Source organism: Narcine bancroftii, chromosome 5 (genome assembly GCF_036971445.1).
Source record: "Narcine bancroftii isolate sNarBan1 chromosome 5, sNarBan1.hap1, whole genome shotgun sequence".
Classification (NCBI taxonomy): Eukaryota; Metazoa; Chordata; class Chondrichthyes; order Torpediniformes; family Narcinidae; genus Narcine; species Narcine bancroftii.
The window spans coordinates 47,474,657-47,502,436 of record NC_091473.1 but is presented as its reverse complement, the minus strand read 5'-3'; the positions used below and the strand labels follow the sequence as shown (position 1 = coordinate 47,502,436).

At 40.8% G+C, this 27,780-nt stretch overlaps 2 protein-coding genes across 2 annotated transcripts in view; both read right to left on the bottom strand.

Annotated features, from left to right (window-relative positions):
• LOC138765293 (mannose-binding protein C-like) lies at positions 1–23,156 on the bottom strand. The gene is made up of 5 exons (XM_069942339.1): positions 23,085–23,156; positions 21,172–21,249; positions 7,455–7,508; positions 6,662–6,710; positions 1–53 (listed from the first exon to the last, which is right to left on the bottom strand). Exons 1-5 carry the CDS (start codon positions 23,097–23,099, stop codon positions 1–3), a joined length of 249 nt encoding a protein of 82 aa, XP_069798440.1. The 5' UTR covers positions 23,100–23,156.
• A 388-nt stretch (positions 23,157–23,544) lies between these two features.
• Positions 23,545–27,780, bottom strand: part of LOC138765292 (collagen alpha-1(VII) chain-like) — a 188,701-nt gene continuing 184,465 nt past the window's right edge. The window contains exon 72 of the mRNA XM_069942338.1: positions 23,545–23,554. Within this exon, the coding sequence (XP_069798439.1) occupies positions 23,545–23,554 (10 nt within the window). The remainder of the gene's footprint in view (positions 23,555–27,780) is intronic.

The following is a 27,780-nucleotide window of genomic DNA, read 5'->3' as shown; positions in this document are numbered from 1 at the left end:
TCACAACATGCAATAGCATAGGATAAATGATTGTTGCAACTCACCTCCACAGGCTGGGGAGAGAAAGAAAGACAATTAATTAGGAACTGTTGAGAAACACAAAAACTGCAGAGGCTGAAGACTTGAGTAAACATTGAGAAGCTGGAGGGACTCAGCAAGCCAGGCATCATTTCAGCGCAGCATTCTTCATTAAGAGTCCAAACAGCAAATACTGACTGACCATTTCTGACATGAATGCTGCCTGACCAGTTGAGTCCCTCCAGCAGCTCATTAAATTTGGAACTGTTACCGAACCAATTTTCCAGTCATTGAATAGAATTCAATTTAAATGAATAATATCATGTACATTGGAATACAGTGAAAAGCTTTTTTTTTGAGTGCAATCCAACTCATACTTGAGTACAGCAGATTGCACAATAATTAAACAAAAGTGCAAAGTATCATGGTTTGACCACGAATGAAGATTTAGGAAGGGGGCTGACAATGTCTGCTGCAGGCTCCCTGGTGGCTGATGAGGCCAATGTGGGATACAGTGGCTGCAAGGGAACTTTGGTTCTGGGTCTGGTTCTGCTGTATCAGTTTTTCTTCCATATCCTTTTGTTCTCAAGGCCAGCCCTGCGTTCGCTCTCAAAGGAGAAGATAGACAGGTGAATGGTGTATCGCCAGGCCACGCAATCCGAGGCTAGAGCAGATAGTCAATGTGACAGGCACCAAGTGGATTTCTTCACAGAGTTCTTGTACCTCTTTTTCGGACCCCCTTTGTCACAGTGACCAGTGGAGAGTTCGCAATTTAGCACAATCTTAGGCAGGCGATGAGCCTCCATCCTAGAGACATTACCCTATCCAGCATAACTGCATCTTCATCAGCATGGTCTTGATGCTGGTAACTTCTGCCTGTTCTAGGACTTCAAGGTTGGTGACAAAGTCACAAGTCACCTCTGCAGCCTTCACAAAGCAGGATGTTATACGTTGCAAGGCTGTCTCTGTGTAGGCAAGAAGGGCAGCATTATCGGCGAAGAGTAGCTCTCAAATGAATTACTCCGTTGTCTTGGTGTGGGACTGCAATCGCCTCAAGTTGAATGGGCTGCCATTGGTGCAGTATCAGATGTAGACACTGTCCTCATCATCAAGGTCTTCTGTGGCCCTTTGGAGCATCGTGCTGAAGAAGATGGTGAAGAGAGTCGACGTGAGACGCAACCTTGCTTTATACCAATGCCTATTGAGAAGGGCTCTGAGAGGTTGATGTGTTTGACTTGGCCACGCTGAACTTCATGTAGCTAGATGACCATGCTGAGGAACTTTGGCGGGCATCCCTGTCATTCCATGATTTGCCTCAAACTTTTCCTGCTCAGTGCCAAATGTTTTGGTAAGGCCAACAAACATCGCATACAGTTCTGTTTGCTACACTTCTCTTGGAGCTACAGTTAAACAATACAAGGGCATGATCTTTTATCAATGAGCGGTCTGATAACAGTAGGGAAAAACTATCCTTGAATCAAGAAGTTTGTATTTTCAAGCTCATGTTTCATTTGCCTGTTGGAAGGAGGGAAAATAGAATGCAACTTGAGTGGGATTGATCCTTTACTATGTTAGCAGCTTTCCCAAGACAGCAAGAGATATAGATGGAGTCGATGGAGCAACAGTTGGTTTGCATGATGGTCTGAGCTTTGTTCACAACTTTCTGCAGTGTCTTGTGGATTTAGGCAGGACAGGTCCTGTTCCATGTAGTGATGCGCCTGGACAGGATCAATATATTTTCTAAAGAACTAATTGAAGAATGCTGGTGCAGAAGAGAGGAAGGGAGCAAGACCACATCTGGCCTGACTGGTATGATATTAGATGGCTGAACTGAAATTATGCCCTTTTGTTTTACATGATGTACAGCAAATACCTGGTCAACAATCTACCGAAATTCAAAGTGGTATGATTCCCTCAGAACACAGAATGAAACATCCAACAATTTTCAAAGATTTCCAACATGGTGCAAATGGACAGACATTCTCAAGATTGATGGCTGTTCAGTGGAGCAAATGGATAAGGATCAGAAGCTAGAACTGTCCTACACACAAACATGCGACACTGTTGGGACAAGAATGATCTTTTGAAGCAACAAAGATAACTTGTTTGAAGTATTCCAGCCTACATTTCTCTCCAATGCTGAAACCATCAGCCATCCCCACCCAACCCCCCCTGTCCCAACCATTATCCCTTTCACTGGAGTAAGTCCTCCTGTGAGTCTCTGAGAGTGCAGGCACATTGGAGGGTGTAGGACGTCAGGATCCCATTTTGTCTGATGAAGTTGCAGCATTTTTGGGTTATTTGCCTTTAAATTCACTCAGAAAGATCAGCTTAATATTTAAGTTTAAAAAAACAATGATGATTTAATAATTAACCAATCCATCTCTTTAGCCTAGAATGTGAACAACTAAATGTGTAGAATGTCACTTCATTGGACTGTAAGTTGTTGCTGGAGAATTTAGAAAGGGGAATTTTAAAATCTTTAAAAAAACAAGATTCTCGTTTTATCTTTTTTAAAATTTCTGAATCCCATCTTTCTTTCTCTCCCCCTTTACATCCTTCGTTAATTTATATATCCTTATCCTCAGAGGTACAGGAATTTATTGCACTTATGAGCTTCCGGCAGACGTAGTTGAGGCGGGATCATTGGTTACATTTAAGGATAGACTGGATAGTTACATGGAGAGGAGAGGATTGGAGGGGTATGGACCGGGTGCTGGTCAGTGGGACTAGGAGGGTGGGGATTTGTTACGGCATGGACTAATAGGGCCGAACTGGCCTGTTCTATGCTGTAAGTGGTTATATGGTTATCTAATCCACGTAAACCAATATGGACCTGAATTTGCACATGTAGCGGCGCTATGGCAGCACTATAACTCTCAGGAGGCATCATATCGGCCATGTGATGTCAGTGTGTGATGACATTAGCGCATGTTGAGCACATGATTCCGGCTTTTAAAAGGTTGCGTGAGTGATGAAGAGTAATGCCTGGTGTAGTTATTTTGTCGTCTCCACTGTGATTCCAGTGGCCACAATTGGTGATTCTGACGAGTCCAAAAACTTATTTTTGGACAAACAAGGACTCTGCAGCAGTTGCTGTGAAGCTACCACATTTCTGAACAGAGCCTAAACTGTGGATCCAACAGGCTGAAGCTCAATTTCACCTTCGGAAAGTCAAATTGGACATCATTCATTATTACCATCTTGTCAGTGCCCTGGACTAGGCCATTGCTAAGAGGGTCGACAACTTCCTACGGGATCCACCACGTATCAGCAAGAATGACGCTTTAAAAGCACTTTTATTACGTACATATGGTATGTTCCACTACCCATCTATCAGCCAGTAACCCTGTACATGAGGGAGTTTATAAAGTACCCTTCACACAGTACACCTCTTTCTCCATGGCTAACAAAGAATTCTCCAAATCATCACTACTCCTTCCAATGCTAAAACATAAATCTATACTTTATGTACATTTTTACTGAGGGGAAAATGGTCTTTCTTGTTTATGCTGTCCAAGCCTCTCATAATTTTACACTCAATTAAATTTTCACTCAACCTTCTTTGCTTTAAAGAAAACAACCTCAATCTAGTCAGATCTCCTACTAGACAACATCCTCTTATATCTGTTGTGTAAGCACTTCCACAATGAGGTCTCGGAGACATGGTGCTTTTCTCAGTCTTTAATACCATCAGACTAACATGGCTACTGACAGATATATATACAGACACACATATATATAATATATATACACCCACACACACACACGTACACAATCCTTTATTCGGACATCTAAAATCTGGAAAGCTCCAAAATTCGGCAAGCGGGGACTGGCGGTCGGGGGAGGCAGCCGAGGGAGACTGCCGGGCAGCCAAGAGACCGTGGTCGGGGTGACAGCCGAGGGACCGGCGGTTGGGGCGAGACGGCCGGGCGACTGGAAGGGGGTGGGGGTGGATACAGCAGCACAATTTGGGTAGGCTTTCTGAAATCAGGAAAAATCCGAAATTCGGAACACATTGTCCCCCAAGGGTTCCGGATAAAGGATTGTGTGTGTGTGTGTGTGTGTGTGTGTGTGTGTGTGTGTGTGTGTGTGTGTGTGTGTGTGTGTGTGTGTATTACATATAATACACACACTATATATATATATATATATACATACATACATATATATGGTGACATCATGATGTGAGTATCATGATGAACAGCAGGATGGCCTTATACACAACACTCTTCTCCCCACCCCACCCCCCCCCCCCCCCGTGCAATAAATGTTGAATGGGCCCCCTCTAACTACTATTACTACATTGGGCCTCTGACTACATGAGAATTAGTGTACATATACTGAGTGATTATAATACGGTAAGGAACTTAATAATAATTATGGAACATAGTCCTTAAAGTGCTCAGGTGGGTGGTCTTCTTTCTCTCTTGGACTGTCTTGGCGTGGCATGTTGGACTGCTTTTTGCTCGAGGCTGTTCTGGGTGGGACCCATGGATATTCAGGTCGACGGTGACTGCTGGCCTTCAGGGTTCTACATGCTGGGCTGTTTGTTGCAGTTACTGGGCTACCTGTCTCCACCCCTTTCACTCAGCCCAAGGGGTTGGATTGCCATGGCAGGCCACGGCTGGTCTGGTTCTACCTCCTCCAGGTCGTGAGGTAGTTTGTGGACTTTGGTGTCAGACAATGGCCACAGTTGGTCAATGTGTCATTTCCACAGTCTGTCTCCCACTAGAATAGAGTATGAGTAGGGGCTCAACATTTGTAGGATCACCCCTACCATCCATGGATCTTTGTCTGTAATCCTGTGCCAGTACTCTCTTGCCCATCTCCAGTGTTCTAGGTAAAGTTTGTGGCGATGTGGATTTTTCTAAATGGAGGCCCAGATCCATTTGCAGCCACAATTTGCAGCCAAACATCAATTCTGCTGGGGTGCGATTTGTGGTAGAATGCAGTGTGTTTCAGTACCTCAATAGGAAATCTGCAATTTTTGGAGTCCAGGAGGCAAGTTTTTTGGTTTTCATCGCCTTCTTGAATGCTTACACAAAGCATTCTGCCTCCCCATTAGTACTTGGGAGATAGGGTGCTGACAAAATATGTCTGGTATTGTTGTCACACATAAATCTCTTATAAGGTTCTGATGTAAACTGGGGTCCATTGTCCATGACCAATTCGTGAGGTACTCAGTATATGGCAAACATGGCCCGTAGCTTTTCAATTGTAGAATCGGTTTTGGTGATTTTCATATGCAAAATTAATGGCCATTTGGAATGTGCGTCCACTACTATAAAGGAAGTCTCTCCCATGAATGGCCCTTCAAAGTCTACGTTAATCCGATGCCAAGGTCTGGAAGGCTATTTCCATGGGTTGGCCTCAGCCTGCGGCATTTTTGGCTGCATTGACTGACATATTTTCCATTCTCTCACTGTTGTTTCAATGTCTCAGTCTATTGATGGCCACCAAACATGCACCTGGGCCAGCATTTTCATTCATACCATTCCTGATGGCTGAGGGATGGAACCTATGGGGCATAGGTAAGGTAAGTTGGCATAGGCTTTTTATCAAGCTAGAGGAATCTAAAATGAGAGGATACAGGTTTAAATCAAGAGGGGAAAGATTTTAAAGGGATTTGAGGAGTATCTTCTTCAACAGATGCTGGTAGGCGTATGGAACAAGCTGCCTGAGAAACAGGTAGAAGTGGAGACAAATGTAATGTTGAAAAGACATTTAGACAGGTACAAGGATAGGAAGGATAGGTTTAGAACAGAGGTTCTCAACCTTTTTCCTCCACTCACATACCACTAAGTATTCCCTATGCCATAGGTCCTCTGAGATCAGTAAGGGATTGTTTAAGGTGGTATGTGGGTGGAAAAAAAAAGATTGAAAACCAGTTTTAATCGTACCTAATTGACTTGTTATGTGCACTGTTTCATAGCTCCAAAGGAAATGGACCAATGATAATTTTTCTCAAGCCAAATATTTCAGTAACAATTGGGTCTAGAGCAGTGATTCTCAATCTTCCCATCCCACTCACATACCACCTGAAGCAATCCCTTACTAATCACAGAGCACCAGTTACATAGGGATTACTTAAAGTGGTACGTGAGTGGAAAGAAAAAGGTTGAGAACCACTGGTTTAGAGGGATATGAACCGAACACAGGTAAATGGGACAGTTTGGTCAGCATGGACTAGTTGGGCCAAAGAGCCTGCTTCTGTATTGTAGATATAAAACCACAGAAGATCTGGAGGACCTCAACAGGTCTCACAGCATCCATAGGAGGTAAAGATATATAAATGATATTTCAATCCTGTGCCCCTCTTCAAGAGCCCTTCTTAAAAAAGGGCTCAGGCCCAAAATGTCGGTTATATATGTAGCTCCTATGGATGCTGCAAGACCTGCTGAGTTTCTCCAGACCTTCTGTGGTTTTACTTTGATCGCAGCATCTGCAGACTTTTGTGCTTTATTGTGTTGTCAATCTCCATGAGTTTACACTTGCAATCTGGTATATATTGCTGAAAAAACTCCGTCTGTCAACGTTACATGCAATAGGCTAGGATATGCTCTACATTATTGTGATAGGAGTGGCGGTAGGTGTTGTCAACTGCAGGTTGTCAACTTCAAATCAGAATAAATTCACTCACCGCAGTGTTCACTCATCTCCTGCCGTACGTAGACACGAATCTGTCCCTCCTGTAGGGGACAGTGGGAGGAAGAGGTCTGAGTATATGTTGATATTTGCTTGACTGCTACTCAAATCCACACACTCTGAGGTCTACAGTACCTCTTAATCGCATCAGTTTGTACAAATGTATTCCTTGCTTAAAAACTTTTGTCAAGTATATGACAACATTTTGCAGTAATTGTGAACACCTACCCTGCATTTAAATCTGGTGTGAACTAGAACCAATGGAACTTTTAATTTTAACATGTTCTTCAATTTTTAATTTATGTGCCATTCCTTAGATAGAAAGAATCTGGCACAATGGCATAGCTAGTGGAGCAGCTGCCTCCCAGCTCCAGAAACCTGGGTTCAATGTTGATCTCAGGTGCTGTCTGTGTGGAGTTTGGACGTTCTCCCAAAGAGGTGTGGGTTCATGTTCATGAGTTTATTGTCATCCATAATGTATAATAAACATATGCACAGAAATTCTTCCCCAGCTGCAGCAAAACAGGTACAGCAGTTGTAAAAACTATTAAAGTAAACTAATTTAGTTATAGTAAAAGAGACATAAATATATAAGACATAATAAATATCTGCAGTTAATAAATATTCCAGTCACCCTAGTGCAAAAAAAAGTGACTTGCTACAGTCCAGACAGTCCTTTTGTCAGGATGAATTTATACCATATTAAATGCAAAGTAGCGGTAAAATGACGTTGACTTTTAAAAAAATGTGTTTAGTTCCATTACATTTCCAAACAAAAATCCACATACCGTCATTCCTGGATTTCCCTGGTCTCCCTTTGGACCATCATGACCCATCTCACCCTTAATCATAAAAAGAACAATTTAAATGGTTATATTTACTGGTGAAGGTAACATGAGGCTGACAAAAATATAAAGCAAATATTAGGTCAATGTCAATTTAAGAAACTTACAGAAATAAAATAACAACTTTCCTATATAATGTAATCAAGATTTGGTGGAATCTCAGCTCAAGCTGCGGGTTGTCAACTGTGTAAAGCTTTCATCTCATTGGGTTTACTATCAAAAGCCAATTTTTGTGACATCTTCACGTTTCTTATTTTTACAATCTATAGTTTAGTTGACAAATTAACTCAGTTCTTACTCCATAGATGCTACCTAAACTGCTGAGTTTAGAACCATGCTATTATACTTCCAAGTCAGACTGAGATGTGATCTGGATTCAAACCGCAGGGGGTGGGGTTCCCCTGCTTTAATTTGGTTTTGGTTCAATACTAAAGAAACTTTGCAGTAGCATTACACTGCAAGCATATATTTAGAGGATTCACATATGCTGCAGTCCTGTGGTAGATGCATGGTAATTATTCAGATTGGACAGGACATGGGCCAGTCGATAAGTTAAATTCGCTGGTAAAATAGGTCGGCACAACATTGTGGGCCAAAGGGCCTATACTGTGCTACAATGTTCAATGTTTTTTGTTCTAAAATACAGCAGAAATGTCTCTGGCATGACTCCTTGCCCTCATCTCATGCATTTGCAAGAAGAGAGCATCTCAAGAGAACTCAAAGTTATAATTTTGATCATTAAGAAAGGATTATAGTAGTTACTGATTGTGTTATTATGTGTGTATAATAAACTACATTGCCCAGTAGGCAATGTGTGTGGGAACAAAAGTAGACGACGACAGACATCGAGGGCATTGTTGGTTCAAGCAGCTTGAAAAAAATAAAGTTATTTAGGCATTAAAACCATGCAAGATTGTCCTTCTTCAAGGAACAAACATAGCATGGTATCAGATGTGTGTGAGTTAAGTATGAAAGACAATAGTTCCCGTCGTGGATAAGTCGTCCCACACCAATGCAGTTTACTGGCAATCTAACCCATAATTGGAAATGCTTCAACAGCGATTCAACATTTATTTAGAGGTTAATGGAGTGGAGAGACTGATGAAAAACTGAAAACATCTATATTTCTATACGTTATGGTGAAGATGCCTTGGACATCCATAACAGTTTTCAAATTGATGAGACAGCTTTCACATTGGACACGCTGATGACAATATTTGAGGAGTATTTTGTTCCAAGTAGAATCATCACGTTCCAAAGATTCAAGTTTTTATCATGTGACCAGAAACAAGGTACGACCTTTGACCAATACTTAGCTGAGCTTCACACACTGAGTAAGTCCTGTGAATTTCGAGATTTGAAAAACTCACTCATTAGAGACTGAATAGTTTGCAGAATCACAGATAATGGGCTTAGAGAAAGACTGTTGCTTGAGAAAGACTGTGAATATGTGTAGGGCAGCAGAGACCACACGAGAACCAGCTAAAGAGCTGCAGAGGATAGAAACAAGAGTGCATGTGGTGAAAAAAATGAAGCAGAGCACCAGGAGTTTCCCACAGCTACAGCAAAACAAAGAGATAAGCTCAAGAAGCAAATACAGCAGGTCGGAGGAAAACATATTCCAAAGATGTGCCCTGCCCATGGAAAGACCTGCAATAAATGAGGGAAGAAGAATCATTTTACAAAGTGCTGCAAAGCAGAGACTACCAAGAAAAAGGTGCACACAGTGGATGAAGAAATGGAGGGATTCTTCATGGATTCACGACAAACTGATGCTGCTGGTAAAACAAAATGGATCATTCCAGTGACTGAGAATGAGACAGTAATTCCATTTAAGCTCGACACCGGAACCCAGGTGAATCTGTTCTCTGTGGACAATTACAAGACACTCACCATAAAGAGCAAGATCTATCCAGTGAAAAGTGGCAGGCTACACTGAAGAGAACATTCCAGTAAAAAGTGTCTGTTTGACGATCTTCAAACTCAAAGGACGGCATCTAATGTCACAGCTACTGATTATAGAAAAAAGAATTACAGCCAATATTAGATCTGAGTGCATGTGAAGAGCTCAACCTAGTGAAGAGTTTTCATAGTGGCTTCACAGACGGAAGGTGACCACATAACACTCTTGGAAGAGTACACAGATGTTTTTGAAGGGCTTGTGATGTTTACCTGGTGTACACAAGGTCTAAGTGGATGAGACAGTGGCTCCTGTTGTCCATACATGCAGGAAAGTTCCATTTCTACTTGGAGACAAACTTAAACAAGAACTAGCATGCATGGAATTCATACAGAATTCTGAAGAACCTACAGATTGGGTCAGCTCTCTGGTCATGGTGCAAAAGAAAAAGGGAGCATTGAGTACATATCTGGACCCAAGAGATCTCACTAAAGGCATCAAGAGAGAACATCACAAATTGCTGACACATGAGGAAATCATGTCCCAGTTTTCAGGTGCCAAGTGGTTTAATAAGCTTGATGCATCATCAGGATTTTGGCAGATGAAACTCGATGAGGCAAGTTCGAGACTGTGCACTTTCAATACTCCACATGGAAGATACCACCTTCTTTGGCTTCTTTGTAGGATCTTTTCTGAACCAGAAGTCTACCATAAAACCATCCACATAATCTTTGAAAATATACCTGGAGTTGAGACCAGGGGGTCCACCAAGAATGAACATGACACACGACTAAGCCAAGTGTTTGACGTGACATGGAATCTCAATTTCAAATTAAATAAAGAGAAATGTGAGTTGGTGTAAAGACACCGACCTTCATAGGAGATGTCATATATGAAGCCTGATCCAAGAAAGATTTTGTGAGGCTCCAAAACAAAGAGGATGGTGACTTACGTGGCTAAGTTTATCACTCATCTGTCAAGTGTGTCAGCACCACTTAGACCACTCCTTGAGCATAAAAATGAGCGGATCTGGTCGTATGAGCAAGAAGAGTGCTTCCAGGTAAGTCCTGACAGAAGAACCTGTACTAAAATTTTATGCTCCCAAAAAGTGCACCAGGATCTCAGATGATGCATCCTGTTATGGCCTTGGAGCAGTACTACTGCAGCAGCATGAGGTCACATGGCAACCTGTGGCCTACGTATCAAGGGTTTTAACAAGTGCAGAAGCCAATTATGCACAGATGGGGAAATAGCTTCTTGCCAGCACTTATGCATGCGAAAGGTTCTATCAATACATTTATGGACAAGCTCTTGAAGTGGTGACAGACCATAAATCACTGGTCTCAATTATGTCCAAACCACTGAATGACTGTCCCATGAGAGTACAACACATGTGGATAAGGCTGAAGAAATAAGATGTGAAAATGATCTACACGCCAGGAAGATACATGTTTGCAGCTGATGCACAGTCTCGAGCAGTTGACAAGAAAGAAAAAAAGCGACCGAAAGGTTAATGCGCAGATACAGACCTACTTTGGCATGATTATCACCTCATTTCCAGTATCCTGGGATAGAACAGAGCAGATCAGGAAAGCAACAGAGACAGAGGAAACAATGAGTCAAAGAAACAATACGGAAAGGATGGCCAGCAGCTAAGAATGACAGTCCGATAGGTATTTGGGATTATTGGGCATGCAGAGATGAACTGTCATTTGTGAAAGATACAGTCTTCAAAGGGAACAGGTTTATGATTCCAGTGTTGCTATGCAAGGAAATGCTTCAAATGGAAGGCCCTTTCAAATTGCCATGTAAAATGGGGTTAACCGGGCAATTTGCCCAATTAGCGTCCCAGTTACATAGTAGTTAGAAAGGGTCCAACTGGGTCAACTTCGTCAGAACCCAACTGGGTCCCTGACCTACCTCAGAGGTAGTCAGTGAACCCAGTTAAGCTTACCTAGGTCTCATCTATGGCCAATTTGAAAATGAAAACGGCCGACCCGCTTATTCCGGTGACGTCAGCGCTTCCGTGCATGCGACTCCTTGGCAGCCAGCATCTGAACATCCGGCAGTTCTTCTGGTGAGTGCGTGATGCATCATTGTAGGGGCAGGATCCCTTTAACTCGCCAGGTTGGCGATTTAATGGGTCAATCCCCCTTCAATTTAATAGGTACTTCCTGCACCTTTGCCCCAGTAATTGCACTCGGGTCCCAGGAGGGCTACCCAGGGGCTGCAATTTAAGAATGGCTAGAGGGAGGTGCACCTCTGAGAATGAACTGCATGGATCTACGACCATAATCTCCAACCCATGGTTGTGACCTATCACCTGTCAGTGCACAAAAGGGGCCAGCACATGTAGAAAAGGAACATGTTGTTCAGAGTTCACAGAAAGACACAAATACTAACACAGCAAATGCAAGCAATACACCAGTGGAAACACATACCAGACCAAAAAGGACTGTTAAAACCAGCTCAGAGACTGATTGAAAGTTTCTGAGTGGAAAGAGACTGGCCACAGAATGTAAATACCTTGTTATGTAGATGTAGTATTGTGTTTTTTTCCTTTTTTCTAAAAAGGGAAAAGATGTGTTGCTATGCGTGTATAAATAAAGAAATACATTGCCTAGTAGGCATGGCATGGGGTTTGCACGGGAATAAAAGTAGACTACGACAGAAGTCGAGTGTTTAAGCAGCTCGAAAATATAAAGTTCTTTAAGTGTTAAAAACCATGCAAGGCTGTTCTTCTTCAAGGAATAAACATTACACTGACAGCTCTCCATCCTGTCTTGTGATAGTACAGATTCTATCACCAATGTGTATATGTACATATGTACAGATGGTAGTGTAGGATGACTGTGATTGGCTGAGAGTGTAGCCACACCTACTGGCAGGTCTTAAAGGATTGCTCCTAGCAGACCAAGTCATTCTGGACTGGTCGACCTACTTGTGATATGCTCCAGCCTTTTAGTTAATAAAAGCCTTGGTTTGGATCAACAAGTCTTTGGTTCTTACGACGCGCATTACATGTCTGTCACATGGAAAATCACTGGAGTCTATCAGCCACACTTGAGATGCAATTAACTTGATTTTCACAAATCCACAGGAATCCGCAGCAGTGTTATGCACGGACTTTCTCAACCACACAAGGCCACTTGATAAGGGGCAATGGAGAATGGTTTAAAATAAAAACACAAAGCTGGAGAAACTCAGCAGGTCAATCAGTGTCCTTTATGTAGCAAAGATAGAGATAGATAACCAACGTTTTGGACTTGACCCCTTCATCAAGGGACAAGCAAAATGTAGGCAGTTACCCAAACAAAATGGGGGGGGGGGGGAAGAAGGGCAGAGGGAGAAGCACAGACCAATAGGCAGGAGGTAAGAGGTGGATAAGGGAGGGAAGAGCACACCAGCCATCAAGGGGAGGAGGGATGGCTCTATGAGGGAAGGGGGTGGAGAGCTGGAGGAGAGGAGCAGAGGAATAGAGAAGAGAGAGAATGGGGAGTGGGACAGCAAGAACCAGAGTAGTCAATGTTAATGCCATCTGTTTGGAGATGGCACAGATGAAAAATAGGAGTTGCTCCTCCAATTTACAGGTGGTCTTGGTTTGACAGTACATGAAGCCATGGACAGACATGTCACCATGGGAGTGGGGCACAAAAATGAAATGGATGGCCTCTGGGAGATCCTTGTCACTGATGAAGACAGAGCGAAGGTGCTCACTGAAGCAATCTTCCAGTCTACTTCCAGTCTTTTGGATGTAGAGAAGGCTACACTGGGAGCACCGGATGAAGTAGATGACACCCGCAGATACATAAGTATGGAGAATAATTCTTCAATTTGCTGTCTATATGAGAGGAGTCATGTGATGGAGTAGTGGCCAGTAAGAGAATTACAGCCCTCTCCTTAAAAGAAATAGAGTGAAGAAAATACAAAGTTCAAGAAATACAAAATATAACAAATAAAAGATAAAGTTGTAGAGAAAAGAAAGAAAATGGCACCCAAGAAGGAAAGAGTACAAACAACGGGGAAAAAAGAAGAAAAGACGCCAGAAGAGAATGGAGAAGGCCCTACTGGCATGAAGAAACAGGGAGCTGATGTGAAGAAGAGAGCCCATTCTCTGAGGTTGGTGACAACCCCTCAGAGTCGCGACCCCTCGACCTCTGGACTGCAAAAATGGCTCACTGATCCAAACAAAAGTGCGCAGTGCACTTACTAAGGAGAAGGAGGACACCGACAGGAGGGGGGCTCAGCCGAGGAACGGGCAAACACAATGCGACCAGCTGAGGGATGCCCGACACCAGGGCTCTCAGCTGGAAGAAGAAGAAAGCGACAGGAAAGGGAGTGAAAGGAAAGAAGAGCAACAGCAGGAGGCCCAACAGATGAGTAGCCCAGAAGAAGAGGACCAACAGCAAGAAGCCAAGCAAAAAGCCCAGCAAAGTGAGATAATCAACTCATCAGGAAAGTCAGAAGAAACACAGATACAAGGAAGAGAAGAAGAAGACACAAACATAGGTACAAACACAGAAGAAGAGGAAGAAGAAAACCAAGATCTGCACAGAGAAATAGAAGGTAAAACAGATGGACAGAATATAGATAAAGTTTTTTTTTCAAGAACAAATGAGAGCATTAAAAGAATGGTTGTCATTAGAATTTAGTGAAATGAAAAGAAAAATGAAAAGTACAGAAGAAAAAGTTAATAGATTAGAGCTGGTCATGACAGAAATAGGGAAAAGATTAGAAAATGTGGAAGAATGAGAAACGGCCGTAGAAATAGAAGTGAATGACTTAAGAAGAAAATTGGAAGAACGTGATAAAAAAATTAAAGAGTCACAAGAGTTGTTAGCTCAGAAAATTGATATGTTGGAAAATTATAGTAGGTGAAACAACATAAAAATAGTGGGCCTAAAGGAAGATGAAGAAGGCACAGATATGAAGGAATTTATAAAAGGATGGATCCCAAAGGTCCTGGGAATGACAGAAATACAGGAAGGAATGGAAATAGAAAGGGCACACAGAGCACTAGCTCCGAAACCACAGACACATCAAAAACCAAGATCCGTTTTAGTAAAATTTAGATATACAACAAGAGAAAATATACTTTACAGGCAAGGAATAAAATTAGAGAAGATAATAAACCATTGGAATACAAGGGTCAAAAAATATTTTTTTACCCAGACAAAAGTTTTGAACTCTTAAAGAGGAAGGAGTTTAATACAGCAAAATCGATCCTGTGGAAAGAAGGTTATAAATTTATGTTAAGACCTCTAGTTAACATAATAACATAACAATTACAGCACGGAAACAGGCCATTAGGCCCTTGTAGTCCGCACCAAACCAAACACTCCTCTCTAGTCCCACCTACCTGCACAATGACCATAACCCTCCACCTTCTTCTCATCCATATACCTGTCCAGCTTTTTCTTAAATAATAAAATTGACTCTGCCACCACTATTTCTCCCGGATGCTCATTCCACACCGCTACCACTCTCTGAGTAAAGAAGTTCCCCCTCATGTTACCTCTAAACCTCTGCCATTAAATCTTAACTTATGTCCTCTTGTTTCAATCTCTCCTACTCTTAACGGAAATAGTCTATCCACATCCACTCTGTCTATCCCTTTCATAATCTTAAATACTTCTATCAAATCCCCTCTCAACCTTCTACGCTCCAAAGAATAAAGACCTAATCTGCCCAATCTCTCCCTGTTCTCTAGATGCTTAAACGCAGGTAACATTCTGGTAAATCTTCTCTGCACTCTCTCCACTCTGTTTATATCCTTCCTATAATTAGGCGACCAGAACTGCACACACAACTCTAAATTAGGCCGCACCAACGCCTTATACAATCTCAACATCACTTCCCAACTCCTATATTCCATGCAATGATTGATAAAGGCCAGCATACTAAAAGCCTTCTTCACCACCCTATTCACATGAGTTTCTACCTTCAGGGAACGATGTACCGTTACTCCTAAATCCTTCTGCTCCTCTGTATTCATCAATGCTCTCCCATTTACTACATATGTCCTGTTCTGATTCTTCTTACCAAAATGAAGCACCTCATACTTATCAGCATTAAATTCCATCTGCCATTTTTCAGCCCACTTTTCTAAGCAGCCCAAATCCCTCTGCAATTCTTGAAAACCTTCTTCATTATCCACTATTCCACCTATCTTAGTATCATCTGCATATTTACTAATCCAATTCACCACCCCATCATCTAGATCATTAATGTATATAACGAACAACAATGGCCCCAATACAGATCCCTGAGGCACACCACTGGTCACCGGCCTCCAACCTGACAGACAATTTTCCACTACCACTCTCTGGCCTCTCCCTTTCAGCCAATGTTCAATCCATTTGACTATCTCAAAATTTATACCTAAAGACTGCACCTTCCTAACTAACCTTCCATGTGGTACCTTATAGAAGGCCTTACTGAAGTCCATATAGACAACATCCACCGCGCTACCCTCATCCACATTCCTAGTCACCTCTTCAAAAAATTCAATTAGATTGGTCAAACAAGACCTTCCGCCCACAAATCCATGTTGAGTGCTCCTGATCAGACCCTGTCTATCCAGATATTTATAAGTACTATCTCTAAGAACTTTTTCCATTAATTTACCTACCACAGACGTCAAACGTACAGGCCGATAATTGCCAGGCTTCCTCCTTGAACCCTTTTTAAATAACGGAACCACATGCGCAATACGCCAATCCTCCGGCACTATCCCCATCTCTAATGACATTTCGAAAATTACCATCAGAGCCTCTGCTATTTCTTCCTTTACTTCTCTCAATGTCCTGGGGAAGATCCCGTCTGGTCCCGGAGACTTATCCACCTTTATATTCCTCAAAAGCCCTAACACTACATCTTTCGTAATCACTATATTCTCCATATTTACCCAATTTGCTTTTTTTATCTCACATATCCCAATATCCTTCTCCTTGGTGAATACCAAAGAAAAGAAACTGTTCAATATCTCCCCCATTTTTCTAGGCTCCACACACAGTTTTCCGCTCTGATTCTCTAAGGGACCAATTTTGTCTCTCGCTTTCCTTTTACCATTAACATATTTGTAGAACCCTTTTGGATTAATTTTCACCCTGCTTGCTATAGTCTCCTCGTACCTTCTTTTAGCTTTCCTAATTCCTCTCTTAAGATTCCTCTTACATTCAATGTATTTTTCAAACATCTCCTTAATTCCCTGCTTCTTATACCTAATGTACGCCTCCCTTTTTCTTCGAACCAAGTTTCCAATATTCCTTGAAAACCACGGCTCTCTCCAACCTCCTTTTAACCTAACAGGAACATAAAGCTTTTGCACTCTCAAAATCTGATCTTTAAAAGACTTCCATCTCTCTACTACATCCTGCCTATAAAACAAATTGTCCCAATGCACACCCTGTAAGTCCTTTCGCATCTCCTCAAGTCTAGCTTTTCCCCAATCAAAAACCTCAACCCTTGACCCTGACTTATCTCTTTCCATAATTACATTGAAGCTGATGGCATTATGATCACTGGACCAGAAGTGCTCGCCAACACTAACCTCCGTCACTTGACCCATCCCATTTGCCAACAGTAGATCTAACACTGCTCCTTCTCTGGTCGACACCTCTACATATTGTTGTAAAAAACTATCTTGCACACATTTCACAAACTCTAACCCATCCAGCCCTTTCACAGAATGCATTTCCCAATCTATATGTGGAAAATTAAAATCTCCCATAATTACAACCCTGTGCTTATCACAAATATCCACTATCTCCCTACAGATTTGCTCCTCTAGGTTTTGGTCCCCTCCGGGTGGTCTATAATACACCCCTACAAGTGTAACCTCTCCTTTCCCACTCCTCAGTTCCACCCAAATAGCCTCCGTGGACAAGCCCTCTAATCTATCCTGCCTAAGCACCACTGTAATATTCTCCCTGACAAGCAATGCAACACCACCTCCTCTTGCCCCTCCGACTCTATCACACCTAAAGCAACGAAACCCAGGGATATTCAACTGCCAATCACATCCCTCCTGCAACCATGTCTCACTAATCGCTACCACATCAGACTTCCAAGTTTCAATCCACACCTTCAGCTCATCCACCTTTTTTACAATACTCCTGGCATTAAAATATATGAATTTCAGAGATTTCCCAATTCTTAATCCTTGTTTTCCCTCATCTTTAATAATAACATTATTTCCTTTTCCTGCCAATTGCCCTTCATCTTATTCCAGAGCATTTCCTTTCTCTATCACCTTCCCATCCATATTCAAATACTTACTACAAACTTTCTTTGTTTGCATTCTAACCTTCTCCTTACTGCTCTGTACTATTTTGCTCCCTCCCCCCAACCATTCTAGTTTAAAGGATCCTGAGTAGCCCTAGCAAATACCCCTGCCAGGATTCTGGTCCCCCTGGGATTTAAGTGTAACCCGTCCTTACTGTACAGGTCACAGACTCTCTCCAGTCTGTTATGGAAAGGGGGAAACCAAGGATAGCGTTAGATAAATTAACAGAGAGGTACAACCAACGTGGTTTGCAGTTACCAAACTTTAAAAATTATTATAGAGCCCCACAATTAAGGTTTTTATCAGACAAAGGAAAAACAAGATTGTACTAAGAAAGAGCAAGATAAAATAGGGGAGAAGGTACTGGAACATATACTTTATAAGTGGGATGAAAAGCTGGTACGATATAAAAACTCACCAGTATTGCATCATTTACTCAATATATGGAAGAAGATTCACTTAGAAAGGAAAAAAAACAAATTACTAAATACCAAAATTGTTATTGACACAAAACCCACTAATCCCCTTTATAAGGGAGAGAAAATGAATTAAAAGAATAGAAAATTGTTTTTTTGGGAAATAATTTATTAACATTTGAAGAAATGAAGTACAAATATGGAATAACTCATGGTACAATGTTTGCATACCATCAACTGAAAGCCTATTTAAAGAATAAATTAGGAAGCAGACGGAGATTACTAGAAGGAAGCAGCTTTGAATATGTGATTACAGACACAATGATAATTAAAAGATTTATAATGAACATGTACATCAAGCTGCAAGAGAAGGAAAATGATGAAATAAGCAATAAACCCAAACAAAAGTGGGAAAGGATTTAAACATAAAGATAAAAAATGAAACATGGGAAAAGTTATGTTTTGGAACAATGAAGAATATAATAAACACAAGGTTATGCATGATACATTATAATTGGTTACACAGGTTATATATCACGCCCCAAATGTTAAAAAAAATGGGATCCAACATTATCAGATAGATGTTTTCGCTGTAGAAGGAAATGGGAACAACAGTACATGCAATTTGGGCATGTGAGAAAGTGGAAAAGTTTTGGGAAGATCTAAATCAGGTATTAAACAACATACTAAAAAATCCAGAGATCTTTCTTCTAAGAAATATAAGTAGTAAAGAATTAGGCCTCAAACTGGATGAAGTGCAAAAAACATTTATTATGATAGCCTTAGTTGAAGCAAAAAAATGTATATGTCAACTTGGAAATCAGAAGAGAGCCTGAGAGTACAGCAATGGTACGTGGAAATGAATAAATGTATTCCATTAGAAAAAATAACATATAATTTAAAAAATAAAGTCACATTATTTGAACAAATTTTGGAACTATACATGGAACATAACAGAGAGGGCCTACCGCGGACCTCCACACCCTAAAATGATAAGAAGACAAAATGACTTGATCCAGTGTGTAAATGACACATTTTTCTTGTTTATTTTTCATTGTGCGATGACATTGTTTAATGGGTTTATTATATTGTATATGTTGAACGTTTATTGGTTTTGGAGGGGGGTGGCAAAGGTGAGAGGGAAGGTAGGGGGGAAAAAAGGGGAGAAAATGCCACTGTGTATATTTAAGAGGGAAATGTTTGTGTGTATTTTGGTTGATATAGTTCACAGTGTGAAAAATAAAAAAATTGTTTATAAAATAATTGCTGGCTATGGAAATAAAGCATCTTTCTGTGCTTGCTACATAAATTGCAAGCCATGATCCCAATTAATCTATCCAATCCCAGTGGAGTCTGGGCTCAAGCAAGGGATCACATTAACCTTTTCTAAACCTTCTTTAGTGCAATACTGCATCTCACCTCCAATGAGTTTTCCGCTGTGGTGGAGTTGATCGGCAGAATAAATAGGAAACTATTCAGGCTCCACCATCTCCATTCTCAGAACCATGATCACCCTAACATTAATCATTAATTTACCATATACCATTGACATTTGCATGTGTGGACATTTGGAAGTGAGCTCCAAATCATGTCAGAAGTTGAGTTGAGGATCGAACTCAGAGTAAATATCCAAAAACAAAGATACACTACAAATCTGAATAAAGTTTTAAAAATATTACACACACATTCATGTAATTAAGTCTTATGTGCTGCAGCTTCCCAGGTACATAAAACAGACAGGGAGAGAGAAATAAAAGTTATAAGATAAAAGGAAGAGGTGGGGGGGGGGGGGTTAAAGAATAAATAATACGTATTCACAGTTGGCCATAAGGGCAAAAATGCTGAGTCAGCAGTGCAGACAGATCTTCTGTGGTCTTATATCAGCGTTATGGTTGGGGCAGTACAGGGTGGTTCAAGATTGTCTGATAGATATTCTTGAATGTAAAGGTTTCTATATCTCTGATTCAAGGTAACAGCAAGAAGAGCGCAAGGCCAGGGTGACAGGGGTCTCATGTCATTGGCGCCCTTCTTGAAGCAGCCCTTCACATAGATCTTTTCAATGGGCGATGCTTGTACTGTACTTGGCTATGTCTATCACTTTCTGCAGCCTTCTGCATTCCTGGGCATTCAGGTTTCCAAAGCAGGCCATTATGCATCAAATCACTGCACTTTACACAGAATATCCACAGAAGTCAATAGAATAATTGACGATTTGCTGAATTTCCTCAAATTACTTAGAAAGTGGCGACATTGGTATGCCTTCTTCATAGTCCTGGCCGTAGGAGAGGTGGATATGGATATCAGAAACTTGAAGCTAATAACTCTCAATGAAGGTTGATGTTAGTGTTAAAATTCCCACATTTTCCAGGTCATCAAGCACAGCCTTCGATCGGTGAGGAAAAACCATGATCAAAGATCAAGATCTCGAGTCACAAGAAACTGCTGACACCAATAATAAGAAGTTGGAGGGACTCATGGGCCAGGCAGCATCAATGGAGAGAGGTGGGTATTCAACAAGTGGCCCTCTCCTCGAGAACAGGTGTGGAAATGGTGGCAGAGGCTCAGATCAGCATGGCCTATGTCATGGCTACAACCTTGCACATTGCTGAGTGATGGGGAGCCAGGAACAAAGCTCCAGTTCTTTTCTCTTTCCTGAACTGACCACTCAAATGCCAGGTTCAGTCCTGTCATGGCAATGAGCCCAGTAGGAATGTAGGTGCATCGTTGCCTGACAGTAATGATTCAGGTAGGCAGGGTGGTGAAGAAGGCATTTGGTACACTTGCCTTCATTAGGTAGGGAGATGAGTACAAAAGTTGGAACAACTTGCTACAGGTGTACAAGATGTTGTGAAGATCTTGTGACCTTTCAAGAAATCTCAAGAGTGAAGAATAAAGTAAATGAAGTGGAGCACTGTGTGCAGTTCTCATTGCCCAGCTTTAGAAAGGTCAAGTGATTTACTCGGATACTGCCAGCATTTGAGGGCTTGAGCTATAAAGTGAGGCTGGATACAGAGGTGTATAATATATATATAAAAATAAGGGACATAGGATACTTACTGGATCTCCTCTTTCTCCTGGGATTCCTGGAATTCCTCTGGGTCCTGGAACACTCTCTCCTGGAGGGCCTCTTTCACCCTAGAGTTAAACACAAGCAGCCACAAAACTGTAATTAGCAAACAGGCTCCGGGTCACATCAGGATCAACCCAAGGAGAAAATCTCAGGACCACTGGAAGAAGAAAACACCATTGCAAAAGGCGAGTGGGCATAGATTTAGAAAAGTTAAATGAAGACAGTGGTTCACCCAAATCTCTCTTGAAGGTAGGTTGGCCTTTCATGAAAACTCAAGAGTGAAGAATAAAGTGTGGAACCCCTGGGCTGTGAGCAAAAAATTGTTTTTATTCCTACCTGCATTTAAGGATTTAACCCCTCATATTTCAGATGCAGTGGGGTGGGTGTGAGACTATCAATTAAATCTTGTATTCTGGACAGTAGATTGTTTCTTTCCAGCTGTTATCAATCCACCAAATAGACCTTCCATTAATAAAATGATCTTGTCCTTGCATGGTTTTAACAGAATATTTTCTTCTCAACACTATCCTCTGCATTTCCGTTTATTTTACAGTCCTCAACGAAGGCTCAGTCGTGGAGAGTGTCAAGAACTTCAAATTCCTGGTGTCAACATCTTTGAGGATCTGTCCTGGAGCCTCCACATTGATGCAATGACAAAGAAGGCTCGCCAGCAGCTATACTTTGTGAGGTGTCTGAGAAGATTCAGTATGTTAGTGAAGACTCTCGTAAACTTCTACAAGTATACTGTGGAGAGCATTCTGGTTAGTTGCCAACTCTCAGGACAAGAATAAACTCCAGAGAGTTGTTAACTCAGCCTACAACAGCAGAGGCACCAGACTTCATTTCATCGAGGACATCCACATGAGGCGGTGTCTTAAAAAAAGCAGCCTCTATCCTTAACCACCACCCAGGCTATGCCCTCTTCACTCTATCAGGAAAAAGGTACAGGAGCCTGAAGATGAGCACTCATCGGCATAAGGACAGCTTCTTCCCCACTGCCATCAGATTCCTGAATAATCAATGAACCAAAGACATTTTCATCCACTACTATTTTTTTTTACAGTAATGTTGTAAGGTAGTTATAATATGAAATGTTTGCTCTATGATTCAGCCACAAAACACTGAATTTCATGACTTGTTCATGACAATAAATTCTGATTCTAATTGTTGTACTCAGGAATAAGTTGACTTGCTTGGATGATGCACAAAACAAAGTTTTCACTGTATATCAGTATATAATACAGTAAACAATTCAATTCAATGCCAATCCACTGCATTTAACCCTTTCATTCAGAACTACATGGAGAGACTATGCTATTTAATCCACACTAACCATCCTGGCTTGTGAATGCCATTTAGGTTCAAGTCTTTTGTACTGTACAATTTAATTTGTGGCATGTACAAAAAAAATCCATAAATTTTGAATAAATTTGAGAAAGGCAGGGAAAATAAATTAGCTGTAACAAAAATCAAAATGCTGAAATCAAAGGGTTCAGCAGCGTCTGCAGAGGCAAGACAATGGTCAAAACTCTGGTATTTAACCCTCATATTCTGGGGGACTGTACTTTATAACCGGTCTGAACAATATGGAGAGACAATGCTTTTTAGCCCATCATATTCTTGCCTATTCTTACCTGTAATGTAACTTAACTGTAAAACGTTACTGTAGCTTTGCAAAAGTGAATGGAGGTGTAATGAGGTAACGCCTCTGATGCTCACTGACCTCAACAATCATAATTTATCTGTAGTTCTGATGGGAACATACTCCAATTTTGCTTACCTGCTGTATGCTGAAGACTTCCACTGTGTTAGCAACAAGAAGTGAAAAGGTGACATGAAATATTAGTTAAAGGGAAACTATAAAAGTTTCATTAACTTCAGAAAAAGATTCATTCATTACCTTCTGGCCCTGCATTCCTTCAGATCCCCTGGGGCCACTTGGCCCAAGTGGCCCTGGTGGACCAGGAATTCCCCTGGTCTGCCCCCCCCGGGACCCCGGCCCCCCCCCCCCCCCCCCCCCCCCCCCCCGAAGACCCTGGGAAAAAAAAAAGGCCAATTATAGTCATCTCAACTTCAACTTGGGACTCTCCAAGAATGCACAATGTGTTTTGACAGGGGAAAACACACACAATTTGCTGGAGAAACTTAGCGAGTCAGGCAGATCCATGAAGTTTTAAAAAATTTTATTTACAAATTTTCAAGTCAAACAGTGCAAAGGACAAAATAAGTTTCCAAAAAATAGTAGTATTACATCAATTAATAGCTATTGCATATCTAACTATAATTAACTGTACCTCTCCTCCCCTCCCCTGAGAAAATGTAAGAAAAATAGAAAAAGAATAGAGAGCAAGAAAACAAGATTATTGAAGCCTAGAATAAAAAGAGAGAAAAAAAATAAGAAATTATCAAGTATGCACCATCCACCTTCCAGGCCTTAAATTATCGAGCTTTTCTAGATCCAGGGGAGGGGTTCAGACAGGGTGATCTGAAGTGGGGGGGGGGGGGGATAACTAAAGATTTACAGCTATTTTCCATAAATATGGCTGCCAAATGTTGATTAAAAACATCATATTTGTTCCTCAAACTGTAAGAGGTTTTCTCAAGGGGAACACAACTTTGCATTTCCACATTCCATCGTACCATTCCTCGATGGGAATCAGACTTCCAGGTAACAGCTGCACATTTCCTGGCCACTGCCAAAGCCATCTTTATAAATTGCGTTTGAAATTTGGACATCCTCATTATAGGTCTTATGCCCATGATGTTTCCCAATAAAAACAATTCTGGGTTGTGTGGAAAATGTTTGCTTCTAATTTGTTCTAGGAAATTCTCTAGATCTATCCAGAAGGGCCTCACCTTGGAACATGACCAGATTGAATGTAGAAAGGTTCCCACCTCTGTGCTGCATCTAAAACATCGGTCTAAAATTTCTGATTTAAGTTTATTTAATTTTTGCAGTGTGAGATACAACTCATGCAAGAAATTATACTGTACTAGTCTATATCTAACAATAACTGTATTTGCCATACTGTCTCGACATAGATCAGGCTAGCACTGTTCCCCAATTATTATGTCCAAGTCGGATTCCCTCCTCTGTCTTGACTTACGTAACCCCCTTTTAAGAGAGTTTGCTTGAAATAGGAAATACGCTGCTGCAATAAATTTCTTTATAATCCCCTTTCGAATCAGAGTCTCCAAAACACTGCACTTCGGTAAAGTCATTGTTGGACCTAATTTGTCCCTCAAATAAGATCTCAGTTGAAGATAGAAGGGAACAGAATTATTTAACAAACCATAGGAATTTTTTAACTGACCCATTGACCAAGTTTCCCCTCCTCATAACAGTCCTCGATACAACTGATCCAGGTGTCCAGGATTTTGTTATCCAATTTTGATGTTAATCATCTATTTTGAATCTAATTCCAATCTTTTGATTTATTTTATACCAAACATTAATTACATGTTTTAATAGTGGGGCTTCTCTTATTCCCAAAGCCAGTTTAGCATCCCATTTATAAATAAGATCTCTTGCTATCCTTTCGTGCAGCTCAATTTGTGCACGGGGAGATAAACTTGGACTGGAGGCTGTCCAATAATATTTTTTTTAAATCTGGGAGCTATAATCCTTCTATGGCATAATCCCGTGTTAATTTCTCGATGAAAATTTTTGCCATTTTACTGTTGCAGAGGAATTTTCTAATATGTTTATTTAGATCCTGAAAAAAAAATCTCTGGGGCAATGATCTGAGCAATGTTTGGAAGAGATACTGAAGTTTTGGCAACATATGCATTTTAATATAGTTGACTCTATCAACTAATGTAATCAGAAGGGGGACATAATTTAATTTATATAAATCTTGTAAATTGTTATTTATTTTAATCCCTAAATATTTATCCCATTGAGCGGCCATTTAAATTGACATTTTCTTTGATAATAACTGTATTCCCCTCCCGTAAGTGATATTATTTCATTCTTGTCCCAATTTATCTTGCATCCTGATCCCTTCCCATAATCTTCTAATTCAGAATGCAGTTTTCCAATGGTTGTGCTGGTTTTGTCAAATATATCAGTACATCATCTGCAAAAAGATTGTTCTTGTGTTCATCCTGCCTTACCCTGAATCCTTTAATGTCTATATCACAGTGAATAGCTTCTGCCAATAGCTCAATAGCCAAAATGAAAAGAGCCAGAGATAATGGATGACCCTGTCTACTAGAACTAGTTAACAGGAATGCGAGACAGATCTGTCCATTAATCACAACTTTTGCTTTGGGCCCATAATATAATTCCTTAATCCAATTTATAAAAGTGTGCCCTAATAAAAATCTTTCCAACACTTTAAACAAGAAATCCCATTCCAGTCTATCAAAAACTTTTTCCGCATCCAAGGCCACAGCCACACTCGGATCACCTCTTGATTGATCTAGATGTATTATACTAAGCAGTCTACTTCCATTGTCTGCAGACTGACTTTTTTTGCACAAAGCCTGTTTGATCCTTATTTGTTAATTTTGACAAAAGCTTTGTCAATCTATTTGCCAAGAGTTTGGCAATTATCTTATAGTATGTGTTCAATAATGATATCGGACTATAAGATGAGAGTTTCAATGGATTCCTATCTTATTTAGGGATCACCATAATTATTGCTGTCAAAAAAGATTCTGGGAGGGTACAAGTTTCAGCTAACTGATCTATCACCTCCATAAAAAGGGGCATCAAGAGGTCCTTGAATTCCTTATAAAATTCAGGGGGAAACCCATCCTCCCCAGGAAATTTATTAACCTGTAATGAACAGTGCTTTCTTTATTTCCATTTCAGTAAAGAGAACATTCAGTCCCTTTCATTCTTCAAAATCTAAATTTGGAAGCTCAAATTTTGATAGGAAATCTTCTACTTTATTAAAATCTCCTTCAGCTTTTAATTTATACAGGTTTGTTAAAATTGTTTGAAAGTCTCATTTGTACCTTGAGGTTTATAAGAAGACCTGGCTTTTTCCATTTTGATCCCATTAATTGTTCTTGAGACCTGTTCTGTTTTAACTGCCAGAATAGGACTTGTGGACTCTTTCCCCTAGCACTTGGTTCTCATTATAAGCTTTTCCATTTTATGACTGCAAAGTATTATACTTGACCTTCTTTCTAGTAAGCACCTGTATTTTTCCTCAAAGCCCGATTTTTGAATATCTTTTTCCAATTGGGTTATCTCCAATTCCTCTACCTCCCTCTTAATCTTTTATGTGTCATCAATTATTTTGTCCCCTTAAATAAGCCTTTAAAGTGTCCCATATGATCAATTTGTGGGTAGGAGAATTGCAGTTAGTCTCACAGAACATTGCTATTTCTATTCTGATAAAATTACAAAACTCCAATTTCTTCAACAGCAATGAATTAAGGCACCATCTATATGCCGTCTTTTGTTTAGAAAGTTGAACCCCTTCATCAGGAGTGAAGAAGGAGGGTCGACTACCTTTGGCCTTCCATGGATGCTGCCTGACCTCCTGAGTTCCTCCAGCATTTTCTGTGGTTTCTTCAGTTTTCCTGCATCTGCAGTTTCTCTTGTTTACCTTTGATGGGGGAGGGGAGTGTAGGGAGGAGGAGAAGATGTTTCCCCTGGCTGAGATAAGCCCGTAAGACATAGGAGCAGAATAGGCTATTCAGCCCATCAAGTCTGCCCAGCCATTCAATCACGAACTGATCCATTTTCCCACTCAGCCCTACTCCCCAGCCTTCTCCCCATAACCTTTGATGTCCTGGCTAATCAAGAACCTATCAATCTCTGCCCTAAATACACCCAATGACCTGGCCTCCACAATTGCCTGTGGCAACAAATTCCACAGATTCACCACCCACTGACTTAAGAAAATTATCTTTTTAAATGGACACCCTTCAATCCTGAAGTCGTCCCCTCTTGTCCTAGACTCTCCCACTGTGGGCAACAGCCTTTCTTCATCTACTCTGTCCATGCCTTTCAACATGCAAAATATTTATTCGAGATCCACCCTCATTTTCCTACATTCCAACGAGTACAGGCCAGGAGCTGTCAAACATGTTCAGAACCAGACATCACAGTCTTCGTACAAGAGGATGGCAATTCTGAACAGAGCTGAGAAGAATTATGGTCACCCAAAGAATTCTCTACCCAAGAGAGCTATGATGGCTCGATCATTAAATACATTTAAAAGAGAGATGAATGAAACTTTGGATATTAAAGATATTAGTCAGTGCTGAAAAATGGTGCTGAAACAAAAGATCAGCCATAATCTAATTACAAGTTTGAGCAGATAAAAGGGTCTGAATGACCTCTTCTTACTCCTGTTTTTCATGTCCAGGATGCATCTGGAAAAGAATACCAACTTATTGAAGTATTTTTCTGTGGGGTTTTGATGGACGATCTTTTTTTTTTATAATTTTTTATTTTTCACACCATAAATCACATTAACCATGATACACATTTTTTCCTTTTCACACATATACAATGTCATTTTCTCCCCCCCCCACCTTCCCTCCTCCCCTCCCACCCTCCCCACCTCCCGCCTCCCGTCCATTTAAGGTATAAAATCTAGGATACATTAAACCAGTCAGACAATGTTGTCATT